The sequence below is a fragment of the Notechis scutatus genome, chromosome 2 (genome assembly GCF_049901735.1).
Source record: "Notechis scutatus isolate UNSWTSFEM ecotype Mainland chromosome 2, rNotScu1.2, whole genome shotgun sequence".
Classification (NCBI taxonomy): domain Eukaryota; kingdom Metazoa; phylum Chordata; class Lepidosauria; order Squamata; family Elapidae; genus Notechis; species Notechis scutatus.
In genome coordinates, this window is record NC_142010.1 from 117,128,726 (window position 1) to 117,153,575 (window position 24,850).

General features: G+C 43.0%; 1 protein-coding gene across 4 annotated transcripts in view; it reads right to left on the reverse strand.

Moving 5' to 3' along the window:
* The window catches only part of TBC1D16 (TBC1 domain family member 16), an 81,682-nt gene that overhangs the window by 43,071 nt on the left and 13,761 nt on the right, over positions 1 to 24,850 (reverse strand). For all 4 annotated transcript variants that reach the window (XR_015747694.1, XM_026667273.2, XM_026667272.2 and 1 more), the window contains exons 2-3: positions 14,060 to 14,303; positions 9,332 to 9,956 (exon numbers count right to left, since the gene is read on the reverse strand). Coding sequence is in view for 3 of the 4 variants with exons in the window: in XM_026667273.2 (XP_026523058.2) it covers positions 9,332 to 9,956; positions 14,060 to 14,240 (806 nt within the window). In the remaining variant the exon portion in view is untranslated. The remainder of the gene's footprint in view (positions 1 to 9,331; positions 9,957 to 14,059; positions 14,304 to 24,850) is intronic.

Genomic DNA, 24,850 nt, shown 5'->3' on the forward strand with positions numbered 1-24,850 from the left:
GGATTACAAAATCCATATGTCTTTAGCTTATGGACAAGTTAAGGACAAAAAAATTCCACAGATAAGGCTGTAAAAGGGTCTAGCTGGCTCATCTGCAAGCCAATTGGAATTCACAAAGCAAAGCAAGGCCTCAATTTTAAACAAAATTTAATGAAGTAAATACCATATTATTTGCATGTCCGCGCCACTTTCCCCCCAATTGCTCTGCCAGTAATTCTGTCTCCTGCTTATTCTGCAGGGAGCCGAGCCACGCCAACCTCTCAAGTGGATTGGCATAACAATATGACGCAAGGCCACAAGTCCTCTTGCTACAAAGGAAGCAGCCAGTGGGAACCCCTCAGACGCTTGTCTATTCCCTTCCCAATACAGGCCCTGAACAGGAAAGCAATTTATTAATGAGAAAGGCGGCAAAAAAAGAAGAAGCAAGGATCATGCAAGGATTGCGTCAAGCTCAAACTCAAGAGGGGCTGCCTCTGCAGGATAGCATTTTCTAGGCCTACGACAATTCCTGTTCTCTGTATTGATGCTAATGGTTCTGCTAGAAACTACCAATGTAACACTACTGCAGGACTGCCATGGGCTGATCCAGTCCAATCAACTGAATACCTGTGACTCTAAATACAATAACTCATTAGCATATTTTTTTAAAAAGCAGCCTACCTTTCTTCTATGTGGCATATGCACAGATTGTGGTAGCCTCTAAAATACCACCTGCCACCTAGCTTTCCATTCAAAAGTGATTTTGGAACAAGCTATAGAATTACCTACTGAAAACACATCTCTCTCTCTCTCTCTCTCTTTTGCTGAATAGTGCCTCATTTTTCTCTAAGTTGCTTGCGTGCAGCAACCCTACTACTTTAGCTTTAGCTACTTAGCTTGCTATTTGCTTTTGTCCAATTTTGCAATCCACAAAAGAAAAGAAAAAAATAAAATTAGAGGATGTGCTCACAACCTCACATAAGAAAAACACCCCATATTCATATACTCTTATTAATTAGGTTTGATGCAAAGAATGGGTCTCCACCCACTTCCGGATGAGCCATTTGCATGTGCAGGTAGTCCTCGATTTATGACCACAATTTGTTCTGACCCACGCCCTTTTTCAACAAATCAAACACAATCCAAAAGGAACAAAAAACTTGTAATGCTTTTACAAAATAATTAGCCGTGATAAGCATAAGTCTTGCCAAATTGTGCAAGACTTGCCAAAAGATAACAGACAAGAAATAATTTGCAAAATAAGAGTCTTCAAATACAAACTCAGGATACTGGAATGTCCACGAAGCTGGAGTTTCAAAACGTCTTTGCCTTCTGCAAAGAAAGATAGTTTCACAGCTGGCTTTTATCTTCTTGACGGAGGAGGGACCATTACCTTGCAGCCTTACTCCCAAGTCGCCTGTGCTGCTGTAACTGCTCTTTCCTCCGAGCAATCCTGCTCGCACGCACACTTGGCACAGGCTCCTCAGGAACCTCCTCATCACTGCTGCCAGCCCCCACAATCTCTGAAGGCATCAGTCCACTCCCTAATGGTCCTGGCTCCTCATCTGAGTCCTCGCTCTCCTCAGCCATCCGCACCTGCTGCCGGCTTACCACAACACAATTGACCCCAAAATTTCTGTGGCTAAGTGAGACATTTGTTAAATGAGTTTTCTCCATTTTATGATTTTTCTTGCCACAGTTGTTAAGTGAATCATTGCTGTTAATAGTTAGTAACACGATTGCTAAGTGAGCCTGGCTTCCCCATTGGCTTTGTCAGAAGGTTGCAACATGACCCCAGGACTCTGTAAACCATCATAAATATGATACATGTATAGGAAAAAAACATCTTGGCTTATAAAATTAAAAGATTATATTCAGAATGAGATGATTATTTGAATTTTTACTGTAACGTGATCAGCCACAAGAGGGCTTGTTTGCTGAAAAACAAAAGGAGGAAAGGGGACAAGCTACAATTAAGGTTTATTTGTAGAGAACTGGCCACTCTAAGGATGCTAAAGAGAAACACAGATTGGGGTGGGGGTAGGGAACAGGGAGGAACAATAACACTCACTCCCCCTTCAGCCAAGATAAACCAATACATAAAGTGTCTCCATGAAAGAGACCACCTGGGTTTGGGATGGTGAGAGTAACAAGATGAACAAGATATATCTGAAACTTGAATGAGGCAAATGCCATGCTGGGTAAACACCTCAAGAATAAATAACCAATGGACAAGTAAATTATTATCATTATTATAGAATTAATATTATTGTGATAAATACCATTGTAAACATTTTTTAATTATAATTGTACTCAGACAACACACTGTTTGATTGAAATTGAGTTTTTACATGTTACATAAAAAAACAAATAAAAATAAAAAATAAAAATAAATAACCAATGGAAGTGGATAAATTACAAGAGCAAAGTTCTAAAGAGAAGAAAAAATAAACACTGCTACTGTATGTCAAAACAAAAGCTAAGTTGTTAATTTTAAAATGAAAGAAACTTAGGTGTAATCAATGATAGGTATAACTTATTCCTAGAACAGGGGAACTTTTTAATATGATCTCAAGCTCTCCAAATTAATAAATTCTGGGTTTAAGGAAAACCCTCAAGATCAAGGATATGAAACTCAAGAGTGGGGCGGCCCTGGAAACAACGAAGGACCGGCCCACAGTACCTCTACCAATGAAAACAGGCTCCATTTTCACTGACAAAGGGTCGCAGGAAGCCGTCATAGCTGAAAATAAGAGCTTGGGAGCCTGGTTTCACTGGGAGAGTGCTCAGGCCACCATAGGTGCCCCTGACACAGGAGATGTTGAGCTGACCACGCCTACCCTGGCCACACCCACACCCGTCCCCAGAGGTCAAACACAAGCCTGATGCGGCCCTCAATGAAATCGAATTTGACACCCCTGCTCAAGATAAAAAGTAGCAATCTGACGGAAATATGCAGGTTGTCCTTATCTTACACCATTTGTTTAGTGACCATTGGAGCTTACAGGGGCACTGAAAAAAGGGACTTATGAATGTTTTCACATTTACAACATTCTTATAGCTTGTGTTTTCACACACCATTTTAGATTTTGCATTTGGATGACCTACTTGACCAGTGCCAATGTACAAGCCTGGTTTGGAAACCTGACATCTCTTGGACAAAGCCAAAGAAGCATCTGGCAGTCTCAGGGCATCAGTGCAGCGGGTATGCCTCTTAAACTCATAATTAATCATTAAACTCATGATTACCAGTGCCATCATTTTTAATCTAACCTTGAATGTAATCATTGAATACATACAGTACATTTAATAGATCGTCTAGTTCATTCATCTTTATAGGGATTTTTAAAAAATCCTTATACTGCAAAGACTGAAGACTAGGACTTTGGTCTGTTCCAATAAAAATCTTTTTACAATCAGTCTGAATGCTTAGGAGAAGCACAGGAAAAATAATCCCCTAATTAACAAGACTTCATCTACTCAATACTATTTCCAATCCCACCCCCCCTTAAAACTCACCTATTAGGAAGCATGGTAATTGTTTTCATTCTTTTCAAAAGAGCTGAAACTGCCATGTTGGCCAGGAAAAAAATACTACTACAGTATTAAACATATTCCATTTTTCATAGTCCATCTTTCATTCATAAGTTCAGGGCAACCTATAAAGCACTTTCTTCTGTTTCCACCCCACCCCACCCCTAACAATTTAATCCTGGGGGAAAGGATGAGCTGAGAGAGTGATTGGCCCATCAGCTAGTCAACAAGTCAGCTTCCAGCTTTGAATGTGGATTAGAATATGGATATCCCTAGTCTCAGTCAACCACACCAACAATATCTTTATTCGCCCAACTGAAGTTTAAAAATAGTACACAACCACATTTACAACCTCGATTTACAACCACAATTAAGCCCAAAATTTCTGTTGTTAAGTGAAACATTTGTGAAGTGAGTTTTGCCCCCATTTTATGACAGTTGTTAAGTGAATCACTGCAGCCAATTAAGTTGGTAACCTGGTTGTTAAGTGAATCTGGCTTCCCCACTGCCCTTGCTTGTGAGAAAAGCTGATCACATGACCTTGAGACACAGCAATGGTCATAAATTGAACCATAAATATGAGCCAAACATCTGAATTTTGATGACATGATTATGGGGATGCTGCAAAAGTTGTAATTTTGATAAATGGTCATAAGTCACATTTTTCAGTGCCATTGTAACTTTGAACGGTCATTAAATGAACCGTAAGTCAGGACTACTTCTATAAGTTTTTCAGATGATCAAGAGTACTTATTTGGTAAAAAAAATATAACTTGAAGAAAATGGATGATAGAATGGAGAGAAGACAACATCCAAGTCACACCTAATGTAGGTTATAGTCTAAGATTGTGGGGATCCTCTTTATGGACTGTTAATCAGCTACATTCTTGGCTTAACATGGATTTTCATTCTTTTCAAATAAGCAGGTTTTGTATTCTGCCTTGGCCTTTCAAAGGCTATTATTATATAAAACAAGACAGTCTGCTGCCAAATAAATGTCAAGAAGGTCTTAGAGCAAGTGATTTGGGAGGGAAAACTATAACCTGCATCAAAAACTCCATTTCCAATTAGCCATTTTGCAATATAACTGGTAGGCCGCATGAGGGCACTCGCCTCTTACACCGAACGTGAATAAACTCTCAAGCAGGCAAATGTATGACCCAGCACTAAATTGGAGCATTGTGGCTTCAGTCACATTCTACAGATAAAATATACATCTTCACCCTAGAACAGCAGATGCTCAGTTCACCCCAGTCAAATTGTATTAGAAGGAGATCACAGCATTGAAACAATAATATGCCAAGCCACGGCATTGTAGCTCTGGAGGAAAGCAGAGAGAAATCAGCTAAGTCATTTTTATTAACCCTGGCTGTCTAGACTACATGGTTGGGTAGTATTTAAGCAACCAAAATAGTTCGGAAGAGTGTGTAAATAAAAACAATCTTCAAAATTCTTGCTTAGACAAGAAGTTACAAAATGCAACACAAAGGGAAGAAACAAGAAGGCCTGCAGAGTAGGCGAAATGCTCCGTGAGCCAAAGTCATACAACTCTTTTTAAAGTCACGCAGGTAACAGCAAAATGAATCATAAAAATATATGCAGGGCGATGAACTATAGTGGTTATATTTTATTCATAAAAGTTAGGTTGGACCATAGAACAGAAATTTCTCCAACCTGAAATAATAGTTGCTTATAGTCACAAAGGAATCCAGACAGCATATAGAAGCTAATAATAATAATGGGAGGACCATAAAATATCGAAAGTAATGGAAAATGAAGAAGCTAAAATGCTCTGGGACTTTCAAATTCAACAGACAAGCACCTGTCCCATACACTCCAGACTTAACAATTTGTTGATAACGAAGACAAAAATGCCTGGATAGTGGACATAGCAATACCTGAAGACAGCAGAATAGAAAGAGAAAGCACTGGGGGGGGAAATCACAAAATATAAAGATCTGCAAATAGAAGTAGAACAAGTGTGACAAAAGAAAGCAAAGACAGTGCCAATAGATGCTTTGGGTACAATCCCCAAACAACTGGAGCATCATTTGAATATTATCACCGTTAGCAAAATCACCATTAGTCAACTGCAAAAGTCAGCTTAGATTCTGCAACCATGCCCTTAACGCCATCGAACAGCGACATCTGCTTAATCCCAGGTCCTTGGGAAGGATTCAGTAGGTGGATGAAAATGCAAAATCCAGTCTAAATATCTGGCTAACTGTGCAATAAACCAGAATAACTTAAGACCCAATGAAAGGGACAACACCAGGAAACTCTAGGCCAATAACATGCTAACCTCCCAGGTTTACTTTACTCAAAGGTATAATAGCAAGTAATATTACTGCTGTACTGGTATTATTTACAGTAAATAGCATTCAAGATTATTTAGAGAGAAAAAAGAACATCCTTCTAGTGGAACAGAAGGAAATAAAAGGAAGAGCAGCGGAATAAAATATCACTTTCTGATTGATAAAATGGTTTTGGAGAATTGTTAAAAGGCAAAAAACCCATTTACATATAGTCTGGTTTGCTTATAAAAAGGCATTTTATTCATTACCACATAGTTAGACCACCAAATATCTGGAGACAACTAGTATTAGTAAAAACATTAGAATAGTTATAGAAAAATAATGAAGCAGTGGAGGACGAATTTGCGGGTTGAAAACGAAAAATGTGGGCTTTTCAACATTAGGAGAGGCATCTTCCAGGGTTACTCATTATCAGCACAGTCATTACTATGTTCCCACTTTCAATGATTTTAAAGAAAACAAATCTGGGCTACCAAACAGCAAAAAAAAAAAATGGTAATAGAATCTCACATTGGCATATACTGTATGGATACACTGAAGCTTTATGGAAAATCAGAAATCCAGTCATTGACAAATATCCTAAGGACTTTTAGCAGAGGTATAGAGATGGAATTTTGCCTAGAGAAATATGCTACACTAGGAATAAACTGGGTAAAATCATGAACAATAATAGAATTGAAATGCCACATGGCCAAACCATTAGGATGAAGCCTATGCGTATTTGAGCATTTTATAGTTGGATAATATCAAGCATAGACAAGTTAAAAATGTGATTAGTAAGAAATGTATCCACATAAGGAACTTCTTCACAAGGGACCTTCTATGGCTGGGTACAGAAACAAACCTCCAATCTTAAGGGTCCAAGCTTCATATTGTGCAGCCCACCTTAGGATTTCCCCTCAGCTCCATGCACAGCAGGGAACTCCTACAGTGGACTAGTGCAATGAAGCTTGGATCATGAAGATTTGAGCTTCCTTTCTGCAGCTGCCAGAGGAGTTTGTCTCCCCTCGGTGTGGGGAAGAGAACTACTCTGGCAGGCCGCGGGAACAGAGAGCTGGGATCTTCAGAATCTGAAACCCTTCGGAGTTCCTGTCCTCTCCAGGTGTCAGGAGCTGCAGAAGCGCGGCTCATCCAAGCTTCCTTTCTGCAGCCTGATGGAGAAGTCCCCCTTTCCTCTGGAGGCAGCTGTTTTGGTTTCTTGTGGGGCTGGGGGATGACAAATCACAGCTCCACACACAGCTGAGATTCCCTCCTGACAGGGACCATTTCATTCTCCAAGAAGGGCCTGCCAGGAGGGAATCTCAGCTCTATGGCAGGTGGCAGCAGCTTGCAACTTTCTCTACTGGTTTCTCCATGACTTTATGGGGAACATCGTGATATCAAAGGGGTGCTTGGCAACTGTTTGTAAGTTCATATAGGTCAGTGGTCCCCAACCTTTTTTGTACCACGGCCCGGTACTGGCATCACAAAATGATCCACGGACCGGTACCGGCATCAGCACGCACGACCAAGGCAAGGCGAGCCGAGCGACCGGCCAGCCAGCCGTCCCCCACTTCTCCCTGCCACCTTCAACTCCTCCTTTGTACCTTCTCGTGGTCGATGGGCTTTTCGGGCTCTTTCTTAATCTCCTGAGTAACGCGAGACTCCACCGCCATCGGGACGGCTCTTCGTTCGAAGCTGCCCCCCCTTCGACGAAACTAAGGCGCGAGGATTCCTTCAGCACCCAAACGCCGCTTTCCATCCAACTGACGACCGACAAGCTCACCCAGAAGCACTTTCTCAAGCGCCGTCGAAACAAGATGGCGGCGCCCAAGCAAAGTAGGCGGCCCGGGACAAAATGATCCACGGACCGGTACCGGTCTGGGGCCCGGTGGTTGGGGACCCCTGATATAGGTTGTCAAGCAACCAGATTGCAATCATGTGGTTGTGGGGTAGCTCAACATTTTACGACATACCTAAAATGCTTTATGGATCATAAAGCATCCTTTCCAAGGCCATTGTACTTCTGAACAGTAATTAAAAAATCAGTCATAAATTGAGGACTATCTGTTCATGGTGAATTTCTGCAAAAGATCAGGAAGAAGGTGGATAAAGATAAAACCTGGCAATAGCTAACAACTGGAACATTGAAAAATAAATTGAAGGCTTGGTTTTGGCTGCTCAAGAGCAAGTTATTCAATTTAATACAATCAGAGCCAGAATTGAAAAATCATCAAATGATTTAAAATGCAGATTATGCAAACAGGCGGAAGAAACAGTGGATCTTAGCTTAGCTCATACAAGAATATCACATAAACTATGTATAAACAATGACATAACAGTCATCAAAATATTTCACTGGAACATCTGTAAAATTATCATGTGGCAATAATGAAAAATTGGTGGGAACATAGAGTTGAAAAAAAATAGCTGAAAATAAATAGGTTAAATTTCCAAACTTAAGGTCTTGGTTTATAACGCACCAGATTTAATCATGATCGAAAAGAAGGAAGTATGGATAATTGATGTGGCAATATCAGGACATAGAGCAGAAGATAAAGATTTGGAGGAGATCAGAAAATATCAAGACCTGAAAATTGAAATGAAAGATTATGGCAAAAACCAGGCTGATGGTCTCAGTTGTAATCGGCACATAATAAGATCTTGGACAGCACTTAAATGAAATTGATGTGAGTTGATGAAAATTCTGTCAATTACAAAAGACCACACTGCAAAGATTCATGCATATACTACACTGATACTACATTCTAGGTTCTTGGGAATGACGATGCATATGAAGGCCAAAACTAACTGCAAATTCATATTTCTATGTACACAATAATAATTTATTAAATCTGTATGCCACTGAACATCAACAGTTCTGGGTGATTCACAAAAATCATAGAAATTCCAATAAAATCACCAAACATAAAAGATAGATAAAAGATGGCAAATATGCTGAAGCAAAAAAGTTTCACTTTCCCTTGCCAAAGTTTTGGGCGAAAAGCAAGGTCTTCTAGCTCTTCTAAATAAACTTTTTTTTTAATCAATTAAGTATATTTGCTATGAAAATATATGAAATACATATTTAAATAATAATTGTTGTAGTAAGTAAGCAGAGCACCTTCAGACAATGTCTGGAATTGTATTTTCATTGAAACAGACATCACAAAACAAGTAAGTTGACAGCACCCCTGACAGTATTTGATCTTCTGTCTACTGCATTAAAGGAATCACTAAGTTGAATGACAAGTTGATTCAGTCCTTTGATCTCTCTGTAGAATTCTTAAGACAGATTTCCATGGCAATCTTATAATCCTTTTATGAGGTAAATCTCAATGAGCTCAACAGAATTTACATCTGGGTAAGCATGCTGTACTTGCTCTAATGAAAGCCACTGTTGATACCTCTCTGCATGTAACACAGAGCAAATGATTCTAGAATCGGGTGACTTACATTTGTGGGGCTTACCCATTTTGTTTTGAATTGGGCTCTGTTTGAGTAGCACATGAATGTCAACTCACCGGTTTTCATTAACCAGGAACATAGAGCTAACATTTTCCACAAGTGCTTCGCTTATGGGTGAGAGGCAGAATGGAGAAGAGAAGGCATCTGAATCCGAGTCAAACGTGCTATCTTTGCTAACATCATCGGCGGACAACTCCAAAGAGCCTTCGTCTTCTCCTGTCTCCAAATGGCCCTCCAGCCCTTCCTCTACGGACTCCTCTAATCGGTTCTGTTCATCCTGAGAACTGATTGTCGATAAAATTCCTGAGTCACTGTGAACAGGCTGAGTGGAGCTGTGGATGTTGCATGTGGCCGAGCAGCTGTGGGACAATTTGTCCCCTTCTTCCGAAGGGGGGCTGACATGAGCCACATCCCTCACCAGCTGTGACACAGTCAAAATGTCCTCCTCATCTTTTGGGGTCTCAGCTTGCTTCTGTTCAACAGAAGAAGCCTGCATAGGGATGCCAAAACCCTGAGTGTGTCGGTTGCGCTTGCGGGGAGCCTTGCGGACAGGGGAGCTCTCGGGCGTGATGTAACGGAGAGCCTCTTCATCCTGCCTCTGAATACGGGAGTTGGGGACCCAGGCCAGGATAAGCGTGGTTCCAAGCAGCTCATCCTTCTCCATGTACAAGCACAAGTAGCCTGCAAAAGAAGACAGGGACTTAGACTTACAGTCAACCCTCAGCTTTCTGGACTTCACATGATGTGCAAACACGGCTATTCCTTTCCTTTCTAGCAAGTGACTGGCTACAAGTTTTCCCTCCTCATATAAGAGCATCCCTGAAGATGTCCTACATCAATATTTTGACTGACAGATTCCTCATGATATGTTTCTTATTATCCAAATAAACACAGAACAACTGTTGTTTCTCCCGCTGCTTTAAATTGTTGTACACACGATTCTACTGATCTTAATGTTTTTTCCTTAAGCTGTTGGCTACTTTGAGCAACTCCTTTGCGATCAAGTGCAACCTAGGTATTTAGGATGCAAATACCATGTATTAATTCACAACTTCTCTCTATCTTATCTCTGTGTGACTAGAACTTTTATTGAATTTTTTTCCCTTCCGTTCATTAGTTGAAAATTAGCCCTGTAAAAAACAAGTAATGTGTTTCTTCTATAAGATGAAAAATCACAGCAATCTTGTTAAAATCAATGAAATAGCTAATATTGTTGGGAATAAGGATGACACTGTGTGCTTTCTCAAGCTGTTCTAATTGCTGCGATGGAGCTGTTTCACCCCATTTCCGAGCTGTTCCATTTCTAAAGACTGACTCTTTCTTATTTTGAGGGTCGACGTCTTGCTCCACAGAGGTAGAGAAGAGTCTTTTCCTTGAAATCCACAGGGTATCTCTTGGCAATATAAAACAATTTCTTGCTTCCAATTCTTCTTACTGAAATATACATAATATCTTTAAGCCTTCTTTCTAATAAAGACAGATAATCCTTGACTTACAGCCATTTGTTTGTGCCCATTCAAAGTTACAACAGCACTGAAAAAAGTGAACTATGACCATTCTTCACACTTATGACCACTGCAGCATCCCCATGGTCACATGATCAAAATTTAGATGTTTGGTAACTGGCTCATATTTAAGTAATGTCCCAAGATTATGTGATCACCTTTTGTGACTTTCTGATATGCAAAGTCAATGGGGAAGCCAGATTCACTTAACAACCATGTTACTAACTTAACAACTGCAGTGATTCACTTACCAACTATGGCAAGGAAGGTTGTAAAATGGGACAAAACTCACTTAACAAATATCTTGCTTAGCAGCAGAAAGTTTGGGCTCAATTGTGGTTATAAGTCGACTACCCGTAATATTCTTTTTGAGAGTTTTTTTTAAAAAAGAAAGTAAGAACTAAAATAAAAATCTAATATGCTGCCATACACCCTAATGTTTTTTCTTAAAATTCAGTCTGTCCCAACACTATCCAAACTTAACCACAATGACTTCAAAGTGAAATGTGCACTCTGATGTCATGACTCAACCTTTGCCCCTTTATATTTATATCATTTCATTTGCAAGGATATAGAAGTCTATAGACAGTGCAGAGAATGGCCAGTAGAGAGACCTGCTACCAAGGCAATGGTCAGATAAGCCGGTTTTGAGCCCAGGCCAAGGAAATAACTCGAGAAAACAAGCTTAATTCACAGAAAGGGAGGGAGGAGAAGCACATTTCAAACTTCTGTTAACTAGAGCTATTACAATAAAAGACCTATATAAGTATATAATTATTGACCTATATAATCATTGGTTTCTTGGTCTGGTCTTCCTTGTTGGGCTGTCAAAGGCAGTCTGATTTGCAATGCAAGTTTCATCACTTGCGTACTTTTTAGTGACTTAGGCCAAAGAAGGCCAAAATGTTGGCTTCTGTGAATGAGGTTGTCCTGTCCAGCAACACTCAGAAACTGATTAATAATAATAGAGAATGGCCTCTGAACACAAAAAGCTGCTTGCATTTGCTTTGAAGCAAAGCCAAGTGCTATAAAGGTAATCAAAATCTTAAAAAAAATACAGTCCTCAAACTATTTTACTTATTGCTAAGTAAAACGCTCGTAAAATGCAACATCAAGTGACCGTATCACTGAGCAAAAAGAATCCAGGCAGTCCAAGTTGTCCCAAGGTCATTAAGCAGGAAATGGAGGGTGTCCCCCAGTCAGGAGCACAGAGGGCTGTCATGGGAGGGGAGGCTATCATGAAAGAGGGAGGCCCTGGATGGTCTGGAACAAATTATGCGCAAGTTGTAGGACAATGCGCTGCACCATGAACCCAGGAAGGCTGGGAAAGAAGGCACTGGGTGCATACATGAATGTGTGTGAGCACAGGGAGGCCTGGGGAAAAAGAACGTGGGGTACATAAGTGTGTGCAAGTGCAGGGAGAACAGGGGAAAAGGTCACAATATGTGTCTGTGCAAGCAGAGGGAAACTGAGAAAAGAAAGTGTGAAATGCATGTGTGTGAAGTGCAAGTGTGAAGTGCATGTGTGTGGATGCAGAGAAGCTGGGGAAAGATGGGAGGGGTTCATGTGTGCAAGAACAACAGGGAGGCCAAGAAAAGAGGATATGGAGTGTGTATGTGCACAGTCAGGACAACGGAGCTGGGAGAAGACTTATCTAATGATTTGCAACCTTCTGTGCTGGCTTTTCCATTAATTTTGTTTCTATGAAGCTGGCAGGAGCTAGCAGTAATAGTGATCATGTGACTGGCCGGAAGTGTGAGTAATAGCAGTAATAGTGATCATGTGACTGGCCGGAAGTGTGAGCTGGTTGCCAAGCACCTAAATCTGTTCACATGACTGTAAGGAGCATTGCAGCAGCCAGAACTTTGTTGAGAATGGGTGGCTACAGAAATCAATAAATCAATCAAATAAATAAATAAGTACTCTGAGGACAATTCTTAAGTCCCTTCAGTTCTAACAGTCACTAAACTCAACTAACTTGTGAACTACTTGTATGTCATATTCAAAGGGATACATGAAAAATGTGAATTCGTTTCAAATTCTACCTACTTTCTACACAAAACTAGGCACAAGTGATGCACAACCAATATAAAACACTAATATTTTACTAATACAAGACTTTTCATAAATGAAATTAGACCTTAGAGTAGATGCTTCTATTGCTGCTGATCTGTATCATAGGGATAGCGCCACTAAACTATATGCAATAGGAATAATCATCATGCTTTGAATTTATATGCCTGCTAAAAAAGGCAGCCACTGACATGGAAACAAATGGGGTGAATACTAAACGTCACACATGCACTGGGTTAGAATGCAAGAGACTGTGAGTTCAAATCCCACATTATTTTTTTACTTATTCAATTAAAAACATTTAATTAATTTTAAATTATGTTTTTAATTATAAAAAATGCCTTTCCCCCCCCTTCCGTTTGCATAATATTGCAAAGTGAACAGTGCAATGCAGGCATAAATTTTATTGTACACCATCCAGAGTCCCTCTGTAAAGGACATGGTTGGTTCTTAGGTATATAAATGAGTCAAAATAAATTTAAAATTCATTTGTATTTTTCTGATATTTGCAAAATCACATAATGCTGCTTGCTGGCTGAGAAGATTTTTCTCTGTGTTAAAGCTTATAAAAGCAAAACAAACATTTCAAAATCTAATTCTGGATCTACTTAATATACTTTAATCCTAAAACGAGGTTCCCATTTTAGAAGTTCTAATATAGCACATGCCACCTCATCCTCAAGCTAAAAAAAACCCAAGGGAAGGAAATATTTTACACTGTAAACTCAGACAAGGATTAGCTGAGACACACTATCTTGCTGGCAAGATTTAGCCACTTCCCCTGGATCCATAAACAAAGGAGATACCAGCTGAAGGTATACAGGGTGAGAGGTGAAAAAGGTAGTAAGGGAAACTTAAGGAAATAGCTAAAGCTTCAAGAATTTTAAGTAAGTACGGAGGGAAGGGATGTTACACTTCATTCCTAACAGTCCATGCTGACAGGGAAGGCTTGAAAAGGAGTCGCAACCCTACTGACCTCGGTACAGTACTCCAATCCCTAAGAGAACATCAACATATTTAGTGTGATACATTAACACCAGTCTCGAATATTGCTGATAACAAAGGGAGACCAGAGAGGAGCAGGGTAGGGCTGAAGTGCCTGCCTCAGTTCCCTCTATAAGCATTAGATGCCTGAAAAGGGCTTCAGAGATTCTGCTACACACACAGTCCTAAAGAGACTTGTTGATGTTTGCTAGCCATCCTCACCTGGATGATGTTCCACAACACCTTGCAGCATCTCAGGGGGGTGGACACAAACATTGTTCTTGGAATAGATAATCTCTCCATCCAAGATGGAAGATGAACCACCACAGCTGCTGCTGGCATTTAAGGTCAGGAGATCAGATGCTTTGGAAGAGGCACGACGGAGGAGTCTTCCCAGAGACATTGCCAAGGAAATGTTTCCATTCTCTATCAGCTTCAGTCAAGCACCTAATTCAGAGAGTAAGGTCTGCCCAGGGAAAACAAAAAGCAAAATCACACACATACACAAATTAGAATAGATGCAATGAATAGGTAACAACAGAAAGATACATCAATCCCCTCTCTTCATTCAAATGAAGTACTTTGGTTGGGATGATCTAAGAAGCTGTCTGACCTTTATGGTCACTCGCCCTACTAAAAGTTGGTAAAAAAACCCTCAACATTAAAGTCAAGTCTCCATAACAAAATTCCTATTTACAACTTTAGGTAACCTCTTGTACCTGACAAGTGTTCACTAAGGCTTATGACATGAGCTTTTCTGAATTTTCTGCATGTTTTACTGATTTTCCTTCAAGGTATTAAACCGGCCATTGATTTGGATTGTACAATATTAACCCCCATTTTTCTCATACAAGCACTGGTAAATGGGCGTTGGTACCTACCTGATACGCCCGTTCTCGTCGAGCTGCGTAGAGCATCCAGATAATGGGAGGTGCTCTAGTCTTCGCTCTGTCAGGCTGAGCTATGATTGAAGGAACGCTCCTCCTCCTCCACGTGACATCTCCACGCGTTCCCCAGTTTTACGAAGACGAAGACAGCAACTATCCCCTCGTGTCAACTATATTACAAGACTCAACTCTGAAACTATAAACATCATTGGCCGAAACGGGATTCCACCCCCAGACGGACCAAATAGGGTGGGGCTGGATGCTCTCACGCAGCTCGGCGAACGGGCGTATCAGGTAGGTACCAACGCCCATTCTCCGCTGAGCTGCTGCGAGCATCCAGATAATGGGACATACCAAAGCCTGGCTTGTCCTACGGGAGGGACTCCGTCTGGTCCGGAATCACCTCTGGCTCCTTTGCCACCTGTTGAAGGACTCGCCTGCCAAAGGAAGCCTCAGCTGAGGCGAAAACATCGACTTTATAGTGACGTATGAATGGAGATGGAGAAGACCAGGTAGCTGCTCGACATATGTCCTGAATTGACGCCTGAGTAGCCCAGGCAGCAGAGGTGGCCGCACTCCTTGTAGAGTGAGCGGTAATGCCACTAGGGACAGGAAGAGCCTGTGCTAAATAGGCCCTGGATATAGTGGCCCTAATCCAACGACCAACAGTAGACGGGGAAACCTTGCAACCCAGCGACTTTGGCTGGAAGGACAGGAATAAGGATTCAGATTTTCTGATTGATTGAGTACGGTGGATGTAAATACGAAGAGCCCTTCGCACATCAAGAGTGTGCCACTGCCTTTCCCTTTCTCGAAAAGGCTTGGGGCAAAAATTAGGTAGGATTAATTCCTAAGATCTGTGGAAGGCCGAGTTGATTTTAGGCATAAAGGCGGGTCTGGCCTCAGAACCACCCGATCAGCGTGGAAGACGCATAAATCTTTTCTCACGGATAGAGCTGCTATTTCAGATATCCTTCTTGCTGATGTTATTGCCACCAAAAACACTACTTTGAGTGTGAGGAACTGGAGTGACGCCTCCCTGAGAGGCTCGAAAGGAGGTTTAGTTAATGCCATCAGAACTTTATTAAGGTCCCAGGTAGGGTACCTGTGAATTACTGGAGGGCGAATATTGGAAGCCCCTCTAAGGAAAGACCTTATGCGAGGGTGGTGCGAGTGAACCAGAAGAACTGCTAGAAATCACCGTTGCCAGGGCTGCGACCTGCCTTCTCAGAGTGTTGGGGAGAGACCCCTATCTAGCCCAGCTTGTGGGAAGGCGAGGATCTGGGCGATCGAAGGTGAGAGCGGATTCACGTATGACTTACGGCACCACTGACAAAAAATATTCCAGGTGGCGTCATAAATGCGCGTAGTCGAAGGCCGTCTTGCTGCCAAAATGGTAGTGATGACCTGATCCGACAAACCCTCCTCCTTTAATCTTTCCCGCTCAACCTCCAGACGGCTAGCTGAAGCCACTGCGGGTCCGGGTGCTGAAGAGGGCCCTGGGATAGAGAGATCCTGTCAAGGGGAATCCTCCACGGTGGGGCCACTGACAGATTGCGCAGATCCGCAAACCACGGCCTCCTGGGCCAAAACGGGCTATCAGGAGGACCTCCGCTTGTTCGATGATCAACTTCTGAATCACCCTGGGTATCAACGGGAGGGGTGGAAAGGCGTATAGAAGCCCGGTGGGCCAAGGGCAACGCAGGGCATCGTGATTCTCTGCGCCGTCGGCAGGATAACGAAAAGAACCTCGGTGTCTGGGCATTGAGGGGAGACGCGAACAGGTCCACCACGGGCTGACCGAACCTCGCTGTCGCCTCCCTGAATAAGGAGGGGTGTAGGCGCCATTCTGATTGGTCCAGCTTGGCCCTGCTCAGCCAGTCTACTTGGATGTTCGAGACCCCGAGATGTGTTCCGCCCTGATGGATAAGAGATGTCTTTCTGCCCGTCGACAAATGCGCTCGGCCTCTCTCATGAGACGAATGGAATGAGTGCCCCCTTGGCGGTTGATGTGGGCTTTGGTGGTAGTGTTGTCTGTTAAAACCAGAATGTGACGGCCTCGTATCTGAGGGAGGAAGGCACGTAGGGCCAGATACACGGCATGTAACTCCAGCCAGTTGATGCTGCAGCGTCGCTCGGCTACTGACCAAGTTCCCTGGGCTGAAAATGACTGCATGTGAGCTCCCAGCCGTAAAGGCTGGCGTCTGTTGTGAGAGTGGCCCTCTGAGGCTCCTTGAAGAGATGACCTCGATTGGTAGACGGCCTTGTCCACCAGAGGAGCGGCGAGAACTCTTGGGGGATCTTCACCACGAGCCTTGAGTTGCTCCTTCCGGAGCATTGGTAAGGCAGAAGGAACCACTGCAGAGATCTGGAATGTAAACGTGCCCAGGGAATAATTGAAATACAGGAGACCAACTTTCCAAGCAGCTTGGATAGGTTTAGTAACGAAGCCCTTTTATTTTGCCTGATCGTCCTGATAGCTTTTTGTATACTGGTGAATCTTTCCTGTGAAAGAAATACCCTCTCTTGAACCGAATCAATAACGGCCCCTAGATGCGCTATACGGGTGGAGGGAGTAAGCTGGCTCTTTTCCCGGTTAACGAAATCCATGGGCCTGAAGCACTGAGAGGGTAATCTTAGTGTCACTCTCAGCCTGCTGTCGGGTAGGAGACAGAATAAGGATGTCGTCGAGGTAGCAGTGGATGCGAATAGGAAATGTCTCAGGTGTGCTGCCAGAGCCGCCAACACCTTGGTAAAGGTCCTCGGGGCCGAGGCAAGACCGAAGGGAAGGGCTACATACTGAAAATGTTGATTGTTATAACAAAATCTCAGATACTTGTAATAAGATGGATGAATAGGAACATGTAGATAAGCCTCAGAGAGATCGATGGAAGTGAGCCAGTCTCCTTCCTAGTACCCTGTAAGATAGACTGGAGTGTGTGCATTTTGAATTTGTGATGAACCAGATAGCGGTTGAGCCTTTTTAGATCTAAAATGGGTCTCCATCCCCCGGAATGCTTCGGGACCAGGAAAAGGAGGGAATAAAACCCTCTTCCCCGCTGTGACAAGGGTACAGACTGGATGGCCTTGATGTCTAAAAGATGAGTGACAGCGGACGCCATGAGAGCCCGCTTAGACGGGTCCCTGGAAAGGGGAGAAACCATAAAGTGTTCGGGGAGGTGATTGAAACTGAAGGGAGAGACCAAACCTAACAGTATCTCTAACCCAGACATCAGACGTGGATAAGTCCCACTGGTCGGTAAAGTACTTAAGGCGACCGCCAATGGGATAAGAAATTGAAGATCTACCTGGGACGGCGGGGAGCTTTATTCCCAGCGCCCGGAAGGGCCTCCTGTAGGAGCCTCCCCATCTATTCCTATCCCGGAGTCGTTCCGGTCCTGATAGGGACGACCGGAACATTGGGGAGCCCTGATATCTGGGGGTGAAGGCCGGTGGAAAGGAAGATCGAAAGGAGCCCCTCCGAAAGGACTGAGATCCTCTAGACTCCTGTCTCCGAAAAAGAGATGGAAGGAATTTCTTCTTATTTCGGCTCTCCACCAACAACGGATCAAGTGCAGGGCCAAACAATTTCTCCTGACAAGGGAGCTGAGGCTAATTTGGCCTTGTTCTTGACATCGGCCTGCCAGTGCCGAAGCCACAGTAATCTACGTGCAGAGACGTGTGAGGAGATGGCTCTAGCGGAAAACTTTACAGAATGAAAAGTAGCATCGGCCGCGAACTCCGCTGCAGCCGTTAGCTTTGCAATGTCCTGATGAGCCCTAGTGTTTGAAGGGGGACATGCTGTCTTAACTGCCTGAGCCACCTGATAGAAGCCCGGGTGAAGAACGATACGGTTGTGGCCGACCTGATGGCCCAAGCATCCGACTGATGCGCTCGCCGTAAGGCCATCTCGGCCCGCTTATCCTCCAGCTTAAGCGCTTCTAAAGCGTCCGTGGGGTTGGATGAGGACGCTAACCGCACTATTGGATCGTCTACCTCCGGGTGTTCAGCATGTTGGAAAACTCTGAATCGAGATTGAACAACCTCTTGTCTAGACTGGAGGAGCGGGAGGTGGGCGGCAGAGGCTCATTGCCTAGCGACCAAATCAGAAAACATCGGGGGAGTTGGAGCGACCTCGGTTTCGATGACCGGCTGACTGAAAACTAAGTCTTCTGGTCCCCGGGATCGCGGTGCTGGTTCAGGAGAAGTCTGGGGAATCAGGCCCGAAACATTCTTTGTCTTGAATAACAAGGACTTAAACAAGTGTGGCTTAAATAAGCCTACGTGTACTGGCTGGTCAGGGGAAATGCCCTCGTCCTCGGACATTTCTCCTTCCATGGGGTCTACCTCGGAGAATGGCTCTGAATACTGGACCGACCCCCTGTCTGAACCTTCCTCTTCCCTGAAGGATTCAAACCCTATTTCTTCCTCTTCCTGACTCACCCCCCCTTCCAGGAAGGGGGCCTCCACCTGACCGTGATGTGACGGCGGCCTGGAGAGAGATCTTCTGGACATCGACTCGGCCTCAGGTGCCACCGTTTGGGATCCAGATCTGGACAATTGTTGCATGCCCTCTGCTATTCCTTGCTTGATAGCCATCTGCATCCATTCTCTAATGCTGTCCGGGATAATGGATGAGGCCGGGTCTTCTGGGCGCAAACCTGCAGCGGTTGGTGTGAAGGTAGCTTCAGGCCAAGCGGTCTGGATAGTTCTAGCGGGAGAACTGCGCCTAGAAACAGAAGGTTGTTCTGGCAAAGGAAGAGGGTGAGTAGAAGTAGAGGGGGTAGGGAGTGGTGGTGGTACAGATTGAGTTTCCCTAGAACGCCTATCAAACTCCTTCTCCAATGCCTTGTGACGCCTAAGTGCATCCCTTTGAGAGGCTTTGGAAGCTTCCTCGGTCGCTTGCGCAGATGATGTGTCTTTGCCTTAGCCTTCAAAGAAGGACCTCTGGGATTTCCTTCTGCCATAATAATACAAGGCTTTTAGTACGCCTAGGAACCCGGCCTATATGTGGGCGGCTACCTTAACGTTGGGCGCGTCCCCTTTTGGTAAAAAAAAATTTTCGTTAATTATATTTGATTTTTAATTTTAATTTTTAATTTTTATGGTTTATTTTTTATTTTTTTTATTTTTTTGTTTTGTTTTGTTTTGTTTGAAACAAAAAATGGATCAAAAAAAGGTCAATCTAAATTAAAAGGTAATTGAAAAAATCAAAAAAAAATTGAACCAATATTTCGAATGAACGCTGGGGCCAGGCAAAAAAAGATCCAAAAGGAGTAAAAATATATAACTATATAAAAAGGTAACGGTCCCCTGAGACAGCCTCCCAACACAATGGAAAGTAAGTGCCTCTCCTCCACCTCTGACTCGCTGCGGTAACCAAGAAATCAAACTAAATAATCAAACCAAGCAAAAAGGAGCAACAGGGCACAGAGCCACGGACCCCTTAAATTCAAAAAGGAGTTCAAACAGGCCAGCCGGTCCTGTTCTAAGCCTCCTTCAAAAAGTCGCAGCAGGAAAACGAAAGTGGAAAATTCTTCGAAGCCAAAATGGCGATCGGCCACGAGGCGCGCCAAAAAAAAAAATGGCCGCCGGAGTCAACAGACACACAGAGGGGAGGAAAGCCCCTCGAAAAAGAAAGAGAAACAGCCAAAAGTAAAGGCAATCGAGGGGCCTGAGAGAGCAGAGCTCGCCCTCTCTCTTGCGTTCGCTGGGGAAAAGCTAACCACGCGCTATGCAGCGCGCTAACACAAGCCGCTGCGAACGATGCGGCTAGGAAAAGGCAGGCACCAGAGTGAGGGGAGTGGGGGGCGGAAGGGCCCTAAACCCCCGATCTCCCCCTGAGGGGTGTAAATGCACGACCCCTTCTATCCCAGACAACCCAAATGCGCAGGGACCGGAGGAAGGGAACAAAGAAATCTCAAACCTGAAGATAATAAATAGAAATCCCAATTCGGCCAAGGAACGAAGTGAGAAAGCTGCCTGCTCTGCGAGGCTGAGCTAAAAACTGGGGGAACGCGTGGAGATGTCACGTGGAGGAGGAGGAGCGTTCCTTCAATCATAGCTCAGCCTGACAGAGCGAAGACTAGAGCACCTCCCATTATCTGGATGCTCGCAGCAGCTCAACGGAGAACAAAATACTGCTTCACTTCTCAATGTATGGCTTCAACCTCAGGTTTTTAGTGCTATGTTTGACACTTGACTTACTTTATCCTGCAGCTGAGCTGAGGTGCAAAGATGCAAACTAATTTAGGAAATGTATGAAACCCACTCATGAGCTAGTCATATAATATAAGAAATAAATAAAAAGCAGGTATTATGCAAAAAGAAAATTTCCTTGGATGCTGCAATAAGTCTCTGAAACAAGTATCACCAGTGAAGAGTTAATTTTAGCTTAGAACGATGTTGACAGTAAACACATTTGCATCTGTTATTTATTTGCTCTAGTTCTTTATTGGATGAAGTTGGGGAAGTGTCTTCAGACAGAATACCTTAAATTAGGGGTGTCAAACTTGATTTCACTGAGGCCCGCATCAGGGTTGTGTTTGACCTCAGGGGGCCAGGGTGGATGTGGCTAGGGTGGGCATGGTCAGTTTGACATCACTTATGTCTGGGGCGCTTTTGGTGGCCCGAGTGCTCTGCCAGTAAAAACGGGCTCCCAAACTCCGTTTCCAGATGCAGTGACCTCCTGCAACCCTCTGTCAGGGAAAACGGAGCCCGGGAGGGCTGCAGAGGCATCGTAGGCTGGTCTTTCACTGTTTCCAAGAGATCCCACCGGCCAGATCTAAGCATCCCAGGGGCCGCATTCGGGGATGAAGCCTGAACCCTACTACTGTCACTGCTCTAGCACAGCAACAAAGCTTTGTGAGCATTACCTTTGAGTCCTGTTGAATATAGGCCTGAAATAGCTCACGCCTGCCGTTACCTGCACAATATATGAATTGACAAGTGGAATGAAAGGTTGCCTCTTGAAGGCACACAATCTTCCCCTTGTGGTCTTCTAATTTCCATGGCCTTAAAAGCAACTGTAACATTTTGAAATACCAACCAAGGCACTGCAGAGCAGCAAGAGTTTTTTTGGTTTCAGGATGGCAACCAAACGAAGCAAGAAAAAGACAAATGGGAGAAAAATACTGGCTTTAATTAAACCATACTGTGTGTCTGACTTGTTAAATAATTCACAAGAAAGCAAGCTAAAGAGAGTGGAGCTATAACTAACAGATACAAAGAATATAGTGTCTTGCCTGTGAGATGAGCAGTTATAATAAATAAATAACTATATTGTACTTTGCACAGGAGTGAAAAGAGGAGGCATATAGAGGCAAAAAGAGAGGTATGTGGGTACGAAGAAAGAGGCATTCCCAGCAATACTCCCCTTCAAATCAACAAAGCAATAAAGGAGGTGGTCCTTGTTTAATGACACTTGTTCTACACTGAATGAGTGGTAGCTACAATTGAGTACACATGCTTATTTTCTCATGAGGCCTACACTTGAAAACCCATGCAGTCAGAGGTGCTATTCAGCAGGTTCTGACCAGTTCTGGAAAAGCAGTAGCAGAACTTTTGAGTAGTTCAGAGACTCAGAACTGGCAAATATCACCTCCGACTGCAGATTTTACAGTATCGTTCCCCTGCTAGGCCCACCAAGCCACGCCCACAGAACCGGTAGTAAAAAAAAAAAAGAATTCCACCACTGCATGCAATCCTCGCTTAATGATAGCAACTGCCATCACTAAGTGGAGCAGTTACATGTTTTGACTTATGACAATGTCACTTAACAATGGACTTTCCATCCCGAATTAGCATCTTTAAGTGAGGTCTATCTATAGTGAAGGTGTACCCCAATAAATAAATATTTCCTGCCCATTCTTTAAGTTATGACCTGTTTTTTTCTTGTTCCAGGCACTTTCCCTCTTAAACCTTGCAGAGCTTATCATCTAGCTCAGTTAATATATTGAAAACCAGAGATGAAGCAGCAGGATGTATCTTTTCTTCAGTATCCTTTCAGAGACTGTGTTTGCCAACTTGCTTAACTTGGTTTGATTTGATTGCTTATTGTACCTGATGATTCTCGACTCTTGACGAATGTATCTTTTCTTTTATGTACACCAAGAGCATTTGCACCAAGACAAATTCCTTCTGTGTCCAATCACACTTGGCCAATAAAGAATTCTACTCTACTCTACTCTACTCTACTCTACTCTACTCGTTACTGAATTAACCCTTTTTCTTCCGGGTGTAGAAAGTTAGCACCCATCCCTTTCCTAGAAGAATGAAATATTTTTAGAAATATTAAAAAGGCAGAATATTATATTTCCCTAGATGAGAAATGGAGAAACACTCTTGGAAAGCAGACCCCACTTTTCTTAATAGCCCTCAGCAGGTGTCAGCACTTAAGAGATAAAGAGATAGCTAGCTCTATTCATAAGCAAATACCCTCAATTAACCCTCAGCCACAATAGGAATTGCCCAAAGCCCCTTCACTGCATCATCTCAGTTGCACCACCCCCAGCAGTTCAAACTTCAATCAAATTTACCTCAGACAAATTCCTAGGATTTGTACATGGCTCCATGGGAGTCTGACAACAGCCAACAGAATACAGGTTCAAGTGCAAAATCCAAGAGAAAGTATAAATACCCCCTCCCTTCTCAACTCCATGTGGTCAGCTGCCCAGAATCACATGTGCTTGATGGTTCTGCTTCATCAACAGCCTCCAGCCTCCATTTTGTCTCCGGTGCCTTTCTCTTGGTTTGGAATTGAACTAGATGGATATTTCTTCCAACACAGGTTTATGGATTATTACAATGAACTATCAAGTAAGATGGGTTTGCAAAAGGCACCAAGTTGTGAAAGAGCAAACCAAGGTTAAAATTAGCTTAATGTCCAAATGCAGCCATCAGGTCTTTAGTAGACCTGGTTAAATGCATGGTGGGAATGTACTGACCATAGCATCTCAATCATCACTACTAAAATGAAGAAAAAAAGCTGCACAGGTTTGAGTGCAAATTCTTAAAGATGTATTCCGATTTTCAAAACTTAGGACTTTGTAATGAGCTTTCAAAATTCTCCATCAAATATATGGGAAGAGAAATTGAATGGAAGCAATGGCATATTGTAGGCTGGTCGACGTAAAGACCACTACAGGTACATTCTGGAAAATATAATGAAATAAAAAAGTCCTAAGCAAACTTCACAAACCATGAGATAGGATGAGTTATTCCTCACTAACAACTAACTATGCATTGCACAAATTTTCCCTGACATCTTGTGTCTGGTGACGCCATCTTCACCTCCTTATCCATACCACACCTAAGACAGGTTTAAGGTATTCTTAGCTGCTCTTAAAGCACTCTTTCCCTCTTAGCACAACAGCATCCAAAAGTACAGGGAGTCCTTGACTTACAACTACAGGTAACAACCAAAATTTCCATTGCTAAGCCAGGCAGCTGTTAAGAAAGCTGCACCTCATTTTATGACCTTTTTTGCCAGTTGTTAAGCAAATCACTGCAGTCGTGAATTGTGCAGTTGTTTAGCGAATCTGGCTTCTCCCACTGACTTTGCTTGTCAAAAGCCAACTGGGAAGGTTACAAATGGTGATCACATGATTGGGAAGGCTGCAACCGCTTTGGTAACTACATGATCCAAATTTTGATCATGTGACCATGGGGATGGCAGCCACAGTTTTAAGCATGGAAGCCAGTCACTTCATACTAATACCTTTTTTTTTGCCAGCTCAAGGACAGGGACGTTGTACCCTAGTTTAATAGTGGAGAAAAACAACCTTTCCCCAGAATTCAACAGAACCACCAAGTCTTTACAGACTTTATGAACGTCTTTTCAAAATAATAAAAGCAAAAAAAAAAATCTTCTCCAGACTGGATAAATGAACCTTAAAATGGTAAAGGGAAACCAGAAAGTATTAACAATAAAACTCACGTTTCTCATATAAATTTAAATAAATGGCATCTTGGCTGGTTATGAGCAATCAGGAAAGGATATTGGATAAAATTGGAGGTTAAATGTTCCTTTAATGCAGTGTTTCTCAACCTTTGTCAACTAGGAAGATCTGTGAACTTCAACTCTCAGAACTGTGGGAGTTGAAGTTCACATATGTTAAAAGTTGCT